The sequence below is a fragment of the Phocoena phocoena genome, chromosome 9 (genome assembly GCF_963924675.1).
Source record: "Phocoena phocoena chromosome 9, mPhoPho1.1, whole genome shotgun sequence".
Taxonomy (NCBI): domain Eukaryota; kingdom Metazoa; phylum Chordata; class Mammalia; order Artiodactyla; family Phocoenidae; genus Phocoena; species Phocoena phocoena.
The window spans coordinates 100,599,509-100,615,754 of NC_089227.1; the positions used below are offsets into that span (position 1 = coordinate 100,599,509).

Sequence of the window (16,246 nt, forward strand, 5' to 3'; positions counted from 1 at the left end):
CTTGAAAATGGAAACCACCCGAATGTCCTTCAACTGGTGAATTAATAAACAAACTGGTGCGTCCATACCATGGGACACTACTCCGTAGTAACAGGGAAAGAACCACTGACACGTGCAACAACGTGGGTCACTCACAGACACATTTTGCTAACTGAAAGAAGCCAGCCCCCAAAGCCTATATACGGGAGTTTTTCACTTATATGACATTCTGGGAAAAGCAAAATTATAGGGTAGGGAAAAATTATAGGCTGCCAGGGGTTGAGAATGGAGGAGGGGAGAAGTGGACTGTAAAGGGGCCTGAGGGAACATTTGGGGGTGATGGAATTGTTTCCTGTCTTGATGGTGGTGGTGATTATATAATTATATATGTTTCTCAAAACTCACAGAGCCGTACACTAAAAAGGGTGAATTTTACTGTGTGTAAACTCTACATCCATAAACCCAATCGTTCATGAAAGTTCTCTAACATGAGTTTGACGGGCTGTCTGTGTGGTCCAGGCTAATGGGGCGGGGGGGGGGCACCTGGTACCAACTCCTGTGGGCCTTGAAGGATGAAGGGTGGGCTCTGAGGGATAGTCCTAAGGTTTTCAACAGAAGCACCACCTTGGCCCAAGACCTGCTGGATTAAAAAGAGCAGCTGGAAACCCCTCCCTCTGGCCTGAAGCTCATCTCAGGAGACAGGCTGGAGCCACCCCTGCTGAGCAGGGGAAAGAGTGAGGTGTTGGTTCTGGTGCCCTCCAGGCTGCCGGGAAGGCAGGGCAGTGGGAGAGAACTGGAAGGTCAGAGCCCGGCAGGAGAGGCAGGCGTCACATTCCACGCCTCGCCCAGGGCAGCACTGCGGCCCCAACAAGTGACGTCTTCTTCGCGGGGCTCCCGGTAGGACTGAGCTCCCAGAAAAGCCCAGGACCAGTGCAGGAGGCCCCGGGGCTCTTCTCCTAGGGCCACACGGGGGTTCCAGAGCAAAGACGCAAGGGCGAGGCCCTCGCCAGGTGGCTGCTGGCCCAGAGCAGCTTCTGCAGGAGTGAAAACGCCCACCTCTCCTCCCAGGCTCCCGTCTCTCCCGCGAGCCCCCCTTTGCCTGCTCTGTCCGCACAGCCCCTCCAGGCCTGCAGAGGGTCCCGTGCACCTGCATACCTTCAGGGCTTATCTTATTATTTCTTTCTGCTTCTAAAAATTGTGGTTTGGTTTTGTTTGGACACCTGTATGCCGAGTACGTGAATACTTATGAACAGCTGACAAATACGTTAGTAGAACTTTCTGAAAAAGATAATTTGTTGATCAGAACTCTCTAACCTTTCTTAAAGTTATTTTTAATTGTGGTAAAATACACAGGACATAAAATCTACCATCTGAACCCTTTTTAAAAGTGTTCAACTCAGTGGCATTAAATACATTCACATTGTTGTGTAACCATCACCACCACCATCCAGGCTCATAACCTATTTTTTTTTTTTATTGGCTGCACCGAAAGGCATGCGGGACCTTAGTTCCCCGACCAGAGATCGAACCTGTGCTCCCTGCAGTGGGAGTGCGGACTCTTAACCACTTTTTCATCTCCCAGAACTGAAACTCTGTCCCCATGAAACACCGTCTCCCTGCTCCACTCCCCGGGACTGACACCCACCATCTACTTTCCGTTTCTGTGAATGTGACTCCTCTAGTCCCTCATACAAGTGGGATCACCTAGCGCTTGTCCTTTCTTGCTGGTTTCTTTCACTGAGCGTAATGCTCTCAGGGTTCTTCCATGTCGTCGCAGGGGTCAGAATTTATTCCTTTTTAAGGCTGAATAAGATTCTGGTGCATGGCCAGACCCCAGAGCGCTTTCTTTTCAAAGTCCCTCCCAGCTTTGCTATTGCTTTGTTATTGCTCTGTTTCTCCTCCTAGGTCTCCGACGGCCCTTTCCTGTGGTGGCAGCAGCCTCCTTGTAGCCCCATAGCCCGGCTTCCACGCACCCCTCACGCAGGATGCGAGGGGCCCGGAACAGGGGGTCAGGGTGTGTGATGCACACACCCTCCCTAAAGACCCTGTGGGGATGTCCCCACTGCCCCTGCTGTCAGAGTCTGCCTGTCTTAACCCACACGAGGGCTGTCCCTTCTTCCAGGCCCTGGGTGCATGTGAGGCCATGCCATGGTCACAGGACCAGGAATGGGTCATCAGGCTGGCAGTGGGGGGGAGGCCGGGGAGGCGCCAGACGGTCCTGGCCTCCTGCAGCCAAGCTTCCGAGGTGCTAGCTGGGCAGCCCTGCCAAGCTCATGTGACGTTTACATGATACCCGGTGAGGCTGCTGCGGTGACATAACCGGGGGAGGGAGGGTGGGGGGTGTGTCCCCTGGGCACGGCGCCTGCAGCTGCGCCCAGTCCGATGGCTCCGTGCTGTGTAAATTAAAGCACTGGTCACCTGTTCGTGGCAGGTTATGCCACGGCTTAACCTGCGCCCTCTGACGTGACCACGGAGTCATGAGGACCGTCCCCTTCGGTGCTCTTCTGCCTTCCTTTCCCCGAGAAAGCCATCTGAGAAAACATCTGCCAGCTTCCTGGGGAGGTTAAGGCAGATGCCCCAGTGTGCATTAACCGAGCGACTCCCGGCGAGGACAAGCCCTTCCCAGCAGGCGTGGGGTACAGGCCCTTCTGTGGGTTCACGCATGAACGTGTTCACGCGGGGCTCCGAGGGCCAGCATCGAGCTGGACGCTGTGCCGGGGGCTTTGAACGCACTGATGGGAAACACAGCCCCAGCCCTCTTTCAACTCGTGCTGCAAAAGCTTCAGCGCAAACTCCCGCTCTGTTGCCCACAGGCTGTTCCTGTGTAATCTGAGGCTCAGCTCGGCCATCAGTGGAATGCACGGATCAAACCTGAACTCTTTTTTTTTTTGCGGTACGCGGGCCTCTCACTGTTGTGGCCTCTCCCGTCGCGGAGCACAGGCTCCGGACGCGCAGGCCCAGCGGCCATGGCTCACGGGCCCAGCCGCTCCGCGGCACGTGGGATCTTCCCGGACCGGGGCACGAACCCACATCCCCCGCATCGGCAGGTGGACTCTCAACCACTGCGCCACCAGGGAAGCCCCAAACTTGAACCCTTGAATGGGATACCTCTGCTGGGAACAGGCTAGCTTAGCTCCCAAAGCGTGCTGGAAGCTGTTCTCTTCATGGTGGCCGGAGCAGAAGCTGCAAGCCTGGGCTCTGGCCTAGCCCTCAGCCCAGCATGCAGACCTTCAGAGCGGGCCCACATGGAGGCTTTGGTCCGCTGGACACAGATGGAAACCACAGGCATTGCAGCCGCCAGCCTCAACAGAGTCGGGGGTTCATCTGGCGGAGGAGGTGGACCCCACCCTGTGCACACTCGATGCCAGCCCTTCAGGAGCCGGAGGGCGTGGGCTTGATGCCGGCACCAGGGCCCAGCCTGGCCTGCTAGAGTCCCCAGTGCGCCCCTGAAAGCCCAGGAGTCTGGCCTCATATCAGGGTTCCCTCCCAGCCCTTGCCAGGGCTGCCAGGGGCTCTACAGGCCTTTGTTCTCTTTCAGTCCCCAAATTCCCCTCCCCCACCCTCCCCTCCCTCCCCTCCCCCTCCCCCCTCCCCCCCCCCCTTCCCCTTGCTCTTTACCATTCAGAGTGTGGCTCTGACAAGCCTCAGCCACAGCTGATGGTGCTTTCAGAGAAAACTACATCCTGCCTGGGGCCTTCTCAATGCCACGTGTGGTAACCTGCAGTGTCGGAGAGGCAGCAGGGTCCCCCAGCCGGGCTCTGGGACAGCATGACGCCATGGGACCTTATGTGGACGTGGTCAAGTGGCTGCTCTGGTGACCTGGGCAGGTGGGTACGCGGGGGGCTTTGGGGGGACAAGGCGAGGCCTTCTTCACTGCTGCAGTCACCGGTCTGCAGGCCGGGCCTCCTGCCGGGCGTCATACAGCTCCGAATGTCATCATTCCTCCTCTGACTCCCCATCAGCATCAAACTTTAAAAAATGCAGGGTCTTAGGTTTCAAACCCCCAGTCGGAAAAGCAGGTTGCAGATCCCGGTGCGGGCAGGGCTGGAACAAACCTCCCTCTCCTTTCAAGTCAGCGAGAAGTGAACACGGCTGGGAGGACAGGCTGGGCGAAGGGGCAGCCAAAGCGGAAGGGAAGAGGCAGGAGCAGGCCGCTCCGGGCCAAGCTTGCTAGTCCTCCGGCCGCAGAGGGCCCGAGAGCCGCCCAGCTCGGCGCCCGGCCATGGAGCGCGGTGAGTGGCCGATCCAGGGCAGCCTTCTTCTCTAGGCCTGCTGGAGCCCCGGCTGGCTGCCCCCTGCAGGCCCAGCCCCTCCCTCTGGGCTCCAGATTCTTGGTGAGAGAGAAGAAAAAGGCACCTGCCCTCGGGGAGCTGCCGGATGCAAGAGGGGCCGTGGGGCAGGTGGTCCATCACATCTGGGTCAGTGGGACCCGAACAAGTCTGGGCACTGCCCCCGCCCCCAACATCAGCAAAGCAAGGACTGGACCCAGGGGACAGGCGGGCCAAGGCAGGTGTCAGGTCCTGATGGGTCAGAACCTCAGAGCCACCGAAGTAGCACCAAACTGGACGCCCTCTCTGCCTGGCCTTTCCACCTCCAAGACACAAAGGCCCAGGGGCACCAGGATAGAGAAGGCGGGGTGCAAAGGGTTGAGGTGAATCCAAGCAAATTCCTGTCTCTGAGTGTCTGGAGCTTGGCCTCTCCCCTACCTGCCCCGGGCACCCAGAGATGCAGTCTGTGTCCCTGGGAAAACCCACTTCTGTGGAAGGTCCTGTAGCCGGTCACACTCTAGTGCAATGACTACCAAGCTTAAATGGTAGAGTTTCAGTTAGAAGGAAACAACCTCCAAGTCAGCAGCCTTCCCAGTAACCCTGAGCAGTACCCCTAAACACGCTGATGATGTTTGAGGCCACCCCTTTTTCTCTGACCCTGATCCCCTCCTCCGCCTAGGGCCGAACTGTCCCCCCTTGATAGCTGGGGTGTCGGCTGTGAAAAGCTCACCCTCGTTTTAGGAGGAGACAGCTGAGGAGCCAAATGAACAGTTATCACGAGGGCACAGCTGCAGTGAAGACCTCTGGGCAGAGGTCCTGCCTGGTGACTAGAGAAAATCCCTCACGAAGCTTGCTTTCCTCCCTTGGGTAAGGCTGCTGCTGGAGGAGTCCCAGCAGATCTTGGGGAGACTGGCCTGGGTGCTGACGCTCAAGGTTACGGTCTCAGCCCCCTGCTGAGAAAGAGGAGGTAGGGTTACCATGAGGAACCTGGAAGTGCCTCAGATTCACTGGGGTTGAGGCGGGGGAGAAACATTTCCCTTTCACTGTCCCGCCAGCCTTTAGCATGAAGGAGGCCGGTATAAAGAGCTTCCCCCCTTCCCACTGCAGATGTTTATTTTTCAGTTAAGACACGGCAAAGGGGCCTTTCAGGGTATTCCTGCTTTGAAATAATCCATCAATGAGATGGTTAAGTATTCACTGGGCACCTACTGCACAGCGAAGTGTTTGGATGGGGATAAAAAGGCGCGAGCCAGAGAGCCTGTGCTTGGGATAACAGGTCGAGCTGAGGAGACAGAAAGAAATGTACGAGCCCATTAAAGCCCCAGGGCAAGAATATGATTAAGTATGCATAAATCCATTTTGGAAAAAGAAAAGGTATTCATAGATAAATGAAAGTAAGATAAGACAAGGAGGCTGGAACACAGCAGAGCAAACACAGCAGTGCTGTAGGCGCGGTAAGGGCGTGGCTCTTGGACGAGGCTCTCGGATGAGGCTGGTCTTTGCCAACGATGACGATTAGATACATTGGGGGAGGTGGGGGGAGGGAAGCAAGAGGGTGGTGGAGGGGGATAGTGGTCGGCTGCCATCATCTGTCACAAAGTACTGCCCGCAAACTGCAAAAACAGGAAGCCCCAAAAGGAGATTGCCATGCCTGCCGATAGCCTGCTGCATCCGAGATGCATAAAATAGTCCCACTGATATCTTACAATGCAGTTCGGAGTGATGTGGCCTCTGTCTTAATATTTAGTAGGAAAGAGGTCATTGAATAAGTCATTGCAAAATATTTTCTTTCCCCCAAAGGAGAATGGGAGGGGACTTTTAGCAGCCCTCTCTCTGGCACCTCAATCTTTTAAACTGAGTGAATTAAGCATCATCAAGGGTAGGCTCAGTTCCGGGTGCTGGAGACAATGGGCACAAGAGAAGTGGCCCCGTCCTCGTGGAGCTTGGATTTTGAGACACCGGCTCAGTATGCGGGTCTGAGGAACAGCAGCTTGGCATCGCCCCTCAGAGCGCTGGCTCATGGCATCCTCGTCGGTCAGGGATTAGTCGGGCCCCTTCCCCTCTCCCAGCCCTCGGGGGCTGCTGCCCAGGGAAGAAGCCTCACTGGAGCCAGCAGGTGACACCCGCTGGAGCAGTCGCTGGCCCAAGGGTGGCTCTGAACCGAAATGCGGAATTATCCAAATTCGCCCTCCAGAGTCTGCAGCTGGGCTGCCCAGGAGCCGGTCACTAGCCACGGGTGGATGTTTACATTTAAAATTAAATAAAGTCAAATGTTCAGTTCCTCATTGCTGCTACGGGTTGAACTATGTCCCCCAAAAGGATATGTTGAAGTTCTAAGCCCCCAAAACCTGTGACTGTGACCTTATGGGGACCCTACAGTCCTTACAGAGATAATCAAGTTAAAATGAGGTCATTAGGCTGGGCCCTAATCCAATATGACTGGTGTCCTTATAGGAAGGGGGAAATCTGGATACAGATACGCAGGGGAGGATGCCACGTGAGGATGGAGGCAGAGATGGGAATGAGGCAGCTGCAAGCCAAGGAACACCAACAAGTGCCAGACGCTGGGACACAGGCCTGGAAGATTCTCCCTTAGAGCCTATTAACAGGAGCCGACCTACTGACACCTTGATTTTAGACTTCCAGCCTCCAGAACCATGAGAGACAAATTCCCGTTGCTTTAAGCCACCCGGTTTGTGGTGCTTTGTTACAGCAACCCCAGGAACAGGTGCACTGTCCATATTTGTGGCGGCCAGTGGCTACCATATTGGACAGCACAGACACAGAACACTTCATTTTGCACAAGGTTCTACTGGACAGTGTTGTTCTACAATGTGCCTTTTTAATAAGAAAGACACAATGATTAACAGTTCAATTTTCAGAAAAAGTCAACTTTTGTTGGGTTAGCCTGAGCTCGTCTTCCACTTTCCCAATATCCCTGGTCCCTGTCCTTCAAAAGGGAGGGAGACCACTCCCCCTCCCACACTGTCAAAGGGAAATTCAAAGGCACTCATTGGCTCTCCTCCCTGATGTGAGAAAGTAGACCTTGACATTTCAGCCAGACTCTTCATCACTGCTGACAGGGGACAGGCTGGGGTGCAGGTCCACCCTGAACCCGAGAACCAGATCCACACAACAAGCCCATTCCTGAAGGCTCACCAGTTGTGTTCCCATCTGCTCGTCTAACTTATCTCTTATATAGGTTTGATTTCTCTCCTCATCCGCTAGTAAGCCCATCAAGGGCACGCCATATCCATTCTGTGCACAGACAAATGCAACTCTGAACTTTAACAGTCACCTGCTAATAACTTAGTCCTCAGGATGGAGCATTCACAGTCCCAAGAACCCCAAGTTAAAATATCCAAATGATTGGATAAGACAGTAGCATGAATTAATTGTGATCGTGTGAAGGATGAGCGATGTGATTGGGGGGGGGTGGGATGACGGTAAGCGGGGGAGACCAGAGACCAGAGGTATCCTGGGAGGGGCTCAAGTTCAGGACTGCAGACGAGCCCCCAAGGCCAGAAGCTGGAGGTTACAGCCGGAGAACTGGAACAAAGTAAAGCGGATGTCCAGCTGCCAATGGCACAGTTTTGCCTCCAAGCATCCTTACGCGTCCTTGGCACCGTTCATTTCTCCCTGGATCTGTTTTCTCCCTCCAGTGAAGCATGCACCAGTCTGCCCAAAGAGAAAGGGAACCCTGGGCTGAAAGACCCCCGCCCACCCTGCCCTCCCTTCCAGTCTCTCACAATCGCTGAGAGCAGCTCAACCTTCTTTAATGCCATTTCAAGTTCTTTGACTCACTCATCAGTGGGTACCAGAGGCACAGAAGGGAAAGTGGCTCTTCTCTGCCATGATGAACACCCCTCTGCAGCTGCTCTAAGCAAGAAAATCTGTTTGCGGAACTCCCCCCGCTGCTTCTCCGGCGTGTTTCCAACTTATTTTACCAATGGGCAAATAAATCAGTGTTCTCAACCCGCTAGCAACTGGACCGGCCTGGACAGCAGCAATTCTGCTCCCAAGCTCCAGCCCCAGGAGCTGACGGCTCCCCCACTCTCCTCCGTCTGTATTACTGATGAAATGAACTCGATAGCCTTCCTCCTCTCATATCACCTTGCTACTCGTGGTTTTAAAAAACGTTTTAGGGACTTCCCTGGTGGCACAGTGGTTAAGAATCCGCCTGCCAATGCAGGGGACACGGGTTCGAGCCCTGGTCCGGGAAGACCCCACAGGCCGCGGAGCGACTAAGCCCGTGCGCCACAACTACCGAGCCTGCGCTCTAGAGCCCACGCGCCACAACTACTGAGCCTGCGTTCCACAACTACTGAAGCCCACGCGCCTAGAGGCTGTGCTCTGGAACAAGAGAAGCCACCGCAATGAGAAGCCTGTGCACCGCAGCGAAGAGTAGCCCCCGCTCGCCGCAACTAGAGAAAGCCCACACGCGGCAACGAAGACCCAACGCAGCCAAAACGAACCAATTAACTAAATGAATAAACATTTTATTGGAGCATAATGCAGAAAAATGTGCCAATCTTGAGTGTATGACTGGAAGAATTTGCACAAGGTGAGTGCATCCGTGGAAGCAGCTCTCAGTTAAGGAACAGAATGGCGCCAGGTCCCAGAAGCCCCTCGGAGGCGCCACCCACCGCTGAAGATAGTCACGATTCTAACATCATATACGGGTCTTGCCTGGTTCGTGTTTCATATTCTTTTACGTCAGGCTCCTCTTGCTTGTATTATCTGTGAGGTTTGCCATACTTGCTGCACGTGGCTGTAGACTGTTTCTTCACGTTGCTACAGAACGTTCCATCATGTGAGCTTACTGCAGCGTACTTATGATTTCGACTGCTGTGGGCATCTGGGGAGTTCCTCCACTGGGACTATTACAGACGATGCCATCTGAACGTTCATGCACGTGTTCACAAAAGGCATGCACGCTTTCTCTGGAGGGTGCTGCTTGCCTTTATTTGAGGTTTGTATTCAGCAGAAAAATCTCACAGGAGAGGAAAAGAGGGGAGGAGACCAGCCCCGGAGCATTTGTGGAACCCCTGCATTACTGTGCTGGGCTACACGTCTCGTCTAAGGGAGCCCAGCGCCATGTGTGAGGGAGGTATTTATCCCTCTGTGGACGCCAAGGCTTGGGGCGCGGGGAGGGATGTTACTGGTCAGAAAAGCACGTAAGAAGGCAAATCAAGAGCTGGCCTGACAGGGACACGTGCCTCCTAAGTCAGGAGTAAGGAGTAAGGCCGCGGAGTGGTGGGGACCAGGTTTTGAACCCAAGTCTGACCAACCCCCGAACCTAGGACTCAGCGGACACAGCACGTCCAGTTAATACTCAACAGTCCTATCCCTGGCAGCCTCAGCAACAGGAAACAAAGAACCCTGAGCTGAACGAGGGTTTTCTTTTTTTGAGTATCAGATACCATCTACTGTAAGATACACCACTGAATTGACCAGCCAAATGCCAAACTCATTTCTGATGATGAGCAGGTCAATGAGAATTTCTCAAGGTTCTGATAAAACGTAAAGGCAACTGGGATGTACTTTCAGCTGCCCCGAGCAGAGGCCCCGGGCGTCTGAAATACATGATGAAATGTTCTCTTATCAAGCTGCTGGTATCAGAGTCCAAGCAGGATGTCAGGTTTCCTTCTCATTCCTGCTGATAAGAGAAGGGCCCAAATTATTGCGTTTGTTCCCTTTTCTCAGTCTGGTCATAAAACACACACACACACACACACACACACACACACACAAACAGACGTACGAGAATCAGAAGTTAATCCTGCTGGTAAAGTTCTTGTCGAGCACTAAGCCCCAAACAGGATTAGTCCAGCAGACTGAACACAGAGCACATCCCCTGCCAACACCGTCCATCACACAGCGCTGGCCCTGGGGACCGTCGGGTGCGTTCCCGCTGCAGCCGAGCTGTGCCCGACAGACACTCCTCAGGGAGACAGGCAGTGAGGGGGCTGGGTCGGTACACACGGGTACCTAATACGACGTTATGAATACACGAAAGGTTGTTTTGCGGCTTTATCGTGCTGTGCTGTGCTCTCCCTGGCTGAGGCCGTGTCTCTCTGTCCGGCAGAGATGGAGGGGGAAGTTGTCCCCGACTCCTAAGCTCAGCCGCCCGGGGAGCCTGACTTAGGAGGCACGTGTCCCTGTCAGGCCAGCCCTTGATTTGCCTTCTTACGTAAGGGGACGTGGCACAAGGCTGTGCCCAGGCAGCTGAGCAGCTGCAGGCCCAGGAAGGGAAACTGGGACTTTTCAGAGAGAAGCGGGTGTGAGAGTCCGTGCAGTCAGTTTTTACAAGGGCCCAGAAAGAAACCAATTCTGTGGTCCAAAAGATCAGCTCCCTGAGGCCCTCCTGGGGCTTCTAAGGATTTGGGTGAATGTCCACCTCTGTCTGAGTGCCCAGGCTCTGGGGCCCATCCCGGGTTAAAGCAAGGGCCGCAGGTCTGCCTGTTCTCCTGGGGCACGCTCTAAGTCAGCTTCAGGCCGGCAGGGGTCTCAGGGACAGGGCTGGCCTCCAACGCCACCTCTCCTACTGCCTGTTTACTGGACAGCTGCACACGCCAGCTTAGGGCTGTGCCCCCTGACTGCCAAGATCAGGGCCACCGGAGGTAGGACTTCAGGCTTGGAGCCTGGGTCTCCTGAGCCCTGCTGGTCAGGGGAAAGATGAAACAAGGTCTGTGGAACTGCCCTGTCAGGCAGGTCAGAAACAGACGGCATCTTGCCTTGGAGTGAAAGGTGCAATACCAAACTATTTAGCCAGTGTCAGTGTGACCCGGGGCTGCAGCTCCCCATCAGAGGGAAAACCAGCCCAAACGGGTTTGGATCGGACAAGGGGAGCCCCTGCTCACAGGCAGCTTCAACCACCAAGCCGTGTCAAAGGCCCCATTTCTCCAAGCCAATTAAGGCCTTCCCAATGACGCCCAGGGACACAACTGACAGAGCAAACTACAAAGCACTGAAAATGACCTTTGCCATCAGTAGGGGACCAGGGACAGGGTGTGACTTAGCCATCTCCCCGGCAGTCACACCCTGGGCCCCCTACCTTCCCGCAGCCCCAGCTGTGACGGCGGGTTGTGATGCCACAGTGTGCCTGGTGCAGCCAGAGTCCTTGGGCTTGTGTGGCGCACTTGCTCTTGCCACAAGGCTGCCACCTGGCCTGTCCTAGCCGGTGTCCTGGCTGCAGTGTATGAGAGGGGCCCCGGGGACGCTGGAGCGAAGCTGTCTGCGGGAGACCCAGGCCAGTGCAGGCTGAGCCTTGGCCACCCACAGTGGTGTTGCCTGAGGCATGCAAAGAAGGCTCACGAGAGTGGGGCGGGGGGGATGCTGCCTGGACGGTCAGGGATGCGTATCCTAGAAAGATGTGATTAGAATGCTTTAGTGGAAGGGCAAGCATCAGTTCTTTTGAAAACTCACGGATGAGAAAGCGCATATTCCCCAGCCCGTGTGTTAAGTGGCTATTCTGTATCAGGCATTGTTTGGGACGATCTACGAACAGTAGCTGATTTAATCTCACCACACCCCATGAGGGAGCCTTTGTGGCCCCTGAGAGATGAGGAAGTACCGGGAGATCACATGACTTTCCCGAGGCACCAAAGCTGGGGAGAGTCAGAGCTGCGGAGAACTCATGCCGTCTGGCCCCAGAGTCCGGGCTCTGAGCCACTGGCCTCTCTGCCTCTTGGCCCCGGGGCACCAAAGGAGAAACCAAGGCTTCCTTGCGGGAGGGAATGAGTAGTTAGAGGTGAGGGAGCCGGAAAACCTGTTCACGGCCCTGGACCTGGAAGTCAGGCTCCCCCCTTGCCCTGCCTTTATCCAGTGAGATCCTCCAAATGTCTCCTTCACTAGCACCCCCTGGCCATGAAACAGGTCCTGAAAGGGTCAGAGCATCGTCCCATGAGGGACACTGATAAACTGTAAAGGTGAGTCCAGGAGGACACCAAGGGGAAAACGGGGGCCAGAGTGTGTGCGACCGCCAGTGATCTGCTTCGCTCAGATGCACCCTGGAAGGCAAACTGGTTTTATAATGTCATTGGCGGAAGCCTTCCCCACTTGCTTCCAAGATATGCATTCACAAGAAAGTTGCAAACCTGCTTGGCGGGAGCGTTACTGTGGCAGCGACAGCAGCTCAGGCCGATGTCCCTGCAGGCTGCCTCCAGAACATGCTCTGGCATTGCGTATACTGCTCAGACCTGACCATGAGGCCACTGTGGTTCCCTTGGCCTCTGGGCCAGGACCGCAAGGAGAAGGGCGCTTGAATACACACTCCAGAGGTGCCTCTGCCTCAGGATACGCGAACGAGGTCCCTGCCACCTGCAGCCGCCCCGGGAGCGCCAGCCCTGCAAGCACTCCGTTTCACCAGGTAAAACTCAGGGAGGGACCAAGAGTTGTTCACTCACCCAGAACGCTGAGCGTCGGTCAGAGGACAAGCTCATGCACCTGGGTAAAAACAGGGTCATGTCCCTGGAACCCAGTCCCCCTCTCTCAGACCCTTCCCAGGCTGGAGGGGCTTTGTCTGGGGAGTAACAGCAGTGTCCACTCGACCCTGATGGGGCCATCCTTGGGGGTCGTCGGTAGGCATCGCGGGGCAGCGTAGCGGGGGTAGTACTGCCGCTGCCACATTTCCAGGGTCCCTCATCCTGACCAGTGGCTGGAGAAGCCCCCGCTGCTTTGCGGGACCATTGAGTGACCTTCTGAGAAACTCACTCGTGCTTCCCTTGCTCGCGCGCCAGCCTCCCAAGGATCCCCAAGGCTGGAGGAGGTGGAGGGCTGATGTGGCCGTTGCCTCGGGGGGAGAGCAGCGGAAACGCAAAGACCAAATGCTCTCTTCTCGGTGGGGATGCTGAGAGGTGAACAGCACAGGCCTGAGCACCCCACCCAACCCTGGGAGCCCGAGGACTGGGTCGGGCCCTGCAAGAGGTTCCCGAGCCCCCGCGGTGGGAAATGCAGGGCACACAGAGGACCGAGCACCTGACCAGGAGCCAGGTTAGACAAGGCCAGCCAGTGACCCGAGCCCAGGGCAACACAGGGCTCCAGGCGGGCTGGCCAGGGTGCAATGCAAAGCCCAGGCTCAGGGCAGCAGTGACCCAAGGGCACAGGAGGCCCCGACAGTGAACGGGGTCATATTAAGCAAGAAAACTCTCACCACACCCTAAAAGGGTGGGGAAAGGGCGTGGAGGGACAATGTACAGAGCATGACCTTGGCAAGGCCCCACATGACTCCCGCCATCACCTGTCACAGAGCTCGGTGCTGCCTCCACTGTAAAGTTGGGATACCACAGTAGGAAGAGATGGAGTTATTCACTCAAGGTCACTGGGCTGGGGCTTCCCTGGTGGCGCAGTGGTTGAGGGTCCGCCTGTGATGCAGGGGACACGGGTTCGTGCCCCGGTCTGGGAAGATCCCACATGCCGCGGAGCAGCTGGGCCCGTGAGCCATGGCAGCTGGGCCTGTGCGTCCGGAGCCTGTGCTCCGCGACGGGAGAGGCCACAGCAGTGAGAGGCCCGCGTACCACAAAAAAAAAAAAAAAAAAGGTCACTGGGCTGAGCTGGACTTGAACCCAGGACTACCTGGCTCCAGAGCTCAAATTGCTTTTCTCCTCATGCTCTCCATGTAGCCAACTACTGTCCAACATTGTGGAGGGCAAGTAGGATGAATGTTCTTCTTTTTTTTTTTTTTTTTTTTAAAGACAGGCCTAATTAATGAGCTCAGAATTCTAGTAACTACTGGCATCTAGGCTTACCCTCAGCAAAACTGTTCATGAGGTGCTCCGTTACCTCTGTGTCTTCCTACCACAATCTGAGGCTGGCGGGTGGGAGGTGCCCGCTGGCCTGACTCAGGAGATGGCTCCCAGGGCTGCCGGCTGCAGGAGGGGAGCCCAGGGGAAATCAGGCTCCTGTCACCAAAAACGGGACTCGGGTCAACCACACGCTCAGTTGGGGTCCAACTGCCAACAGAAGGTGTGACAAGGTTCTCCCACCTCAATCTTTATCTTTTGTGGAGGTTTACACACAGCTTGATGATTCAGAGAAGAAAAATGCTGTACCCTGCAAATTCGTTCCACTTGCGTTTACATTTTCCGTCACTCATCTGGGTACAGGGTATTTTCAGCAGATTCCCAAAAGCAGACTGTATTTATGGGCTGTCCTTGTGTTCAGGCCATGGGGGAGGGGGAGCAAGCTGCTTTGGGTGTTCCCTCTACAAACAATCTCCGCCCTGCTGAATGGACCTTCCTCTGGCGCTGAAGAGGTTTCCAATTTCTCCTCTCTGTGGCCGGATATTTAAATCAAGGCAGGATAACAAAATATGCTGAACCTGGAGAAGGAAGACTCAAGTGCAAAAATCCCAGAAGGATTGGGGGTGGGGTGTCAGTGAAGAAAGAGTTCTGAATCTGACATTTCAGAAACCAGATAGGCTAGTTTGCAAATCTGCATGCCCTAAACTGTCTTCTGGGAGTGGAGAGAATCGCGGACTTTCTTGCCTTTTGCTCGGGTCCCTCCCTTACCAAGGCAGCCTTGATCCTTTAATTCTGGTCTCTCAGGACACATCTCTGGCTTGCAAGCCAGACCGTGAATTAGCAGTTTTTTAAAGGACGCGTTGCCAGGTCTCTTGCATGTGTGCCGTTCAGTTTTTTTTTTACTTTTTGGTATGAAAATTTAAACCCATTGACAAGTAGAACAGAATCATGACATTCCACTTTCCCATCACCCACTGTCAACAACTACCAACTCATGAAGACGGTATGTAAGTGTCGTCACTCCAACACCTGTATTGGAATTACTTAGAAGTCTTGTCAAAAATGCAAACTCCTGGGACTTCCCTGGTGGTGTGGTGGTTAAGAATCTGCCTGCAATGCAGGGGACACGGGTTCGAGCTCTGGTCCGGGAAGATCCCACATGCCGCAGAGCAACTAAGCCCGTGCGCCTGAACTCTAGAGCCCGCGTGCCACAACTACTGAGCCCATGTGCCACAACTACTGAAGCCCACGCGCCTAGAGCCCGTGCTCCACAAGAGAAGCCACCACAATGAGAAGCCCGTGCACTGCAAGGACGAGTAGCCCCCTCTCGCTGCAACTAGAGAAAGCCTGAGCGCAGCAACGAAGACACAATGCAGCCCAAAATAAATAAATAAATAAATAAATTTATTTTAAAAAATGCAAACTCCTGGACCCCACCCCAGACCAAGTATATCACAGTTTAGGGGGTCAAGTTCAAGGATCTGTACTTTTCCCCATCCATCCCCTAGAGGATTCTCATTGACAGAGAAGGGTTTACCGGTGTGGGTAGAGAATCCTGGCCTTGGGTCCCTGCTCTGCCATTTACTAGCCGAGTAACTTGAATAAGTCTCTTTTTTCTCAGCTCATGTCTCCGTCTGAATATAGATGTTAGAGTGGCGTTGTGCGGAGTAAAGAAGACAGTGTAAGAAAAGTGCCTGACATACAGTAAATGCTCATTAAACACCCAATGCTGTTATTAACATTCTTCGCTTATGTTTGGCTTCCAAGTGCCAAGGAAAATGGACACCAAGATGGAGATTTTGCAAAGGCTTCCAAGGGACAGCTTCATCCAAATCCATGAGCCCAGCCATGCCTTGGGGCCAAGGTAGAGCCGTATGTATGTCTGTTTAGGGCCACTGACCAACAGAGAAACAAACACCACACAAGCCAGGTTGATATTAACCCCCAGGGGTCAGACATGACACTAAACCCACGGTTCCCTTGTCCTTTAACTCAGAGATCGCAGGAAGATACGTGTGGAAGCGTTTACTGTTAGACGTTGAGTACATTTGCCAAGGGAATGGATAGAGACCTTCGTCTGGTAAGAATGCCATGTCATCCCAGCCCCCTTAGGCATCACCAAGACTAATGTGGCTCCAGAGAAATTCATTTTGCAAGGCACAGAGATTAATAAAATTCTATCACACTTCAGAAAACATGTAGATCTGAGGCAAGCAACTGACTCGAAGATGTGCACTTCTGTGGGGCAGGTGAGGG

General features: G+C 54.6%; 1 protein-coding gene across 9 annotated transcripts in view; it reads right to left on the reverse strand.

The window, feature by feature from the left end:
• PRKAG2 (protein kinase AMP-activated non-catalytic subunit gamma 2) overlaps positions 1–16,246 on the reverse strand; it is a 279,228-nt gene that overhangs the window by 122,010 nt on the left and 140,972 nt on the right. The window contains exon 4 of one of the 9 annotated variants that reach the window (XM_065884010.1): positions 8,890–8,895. The exons of the other annotated variants lie outside the window; for them this stretch is intronic. Coding sequence (XP_065740082.1) covers positions 8,890–8,895 — 6 coding nt within the window. The remainder of the gene's footprint in view (positions 1–8,889; positions 8,896–16,246) is intronic. 9 annotated transcript variants of the gene reach the window in all.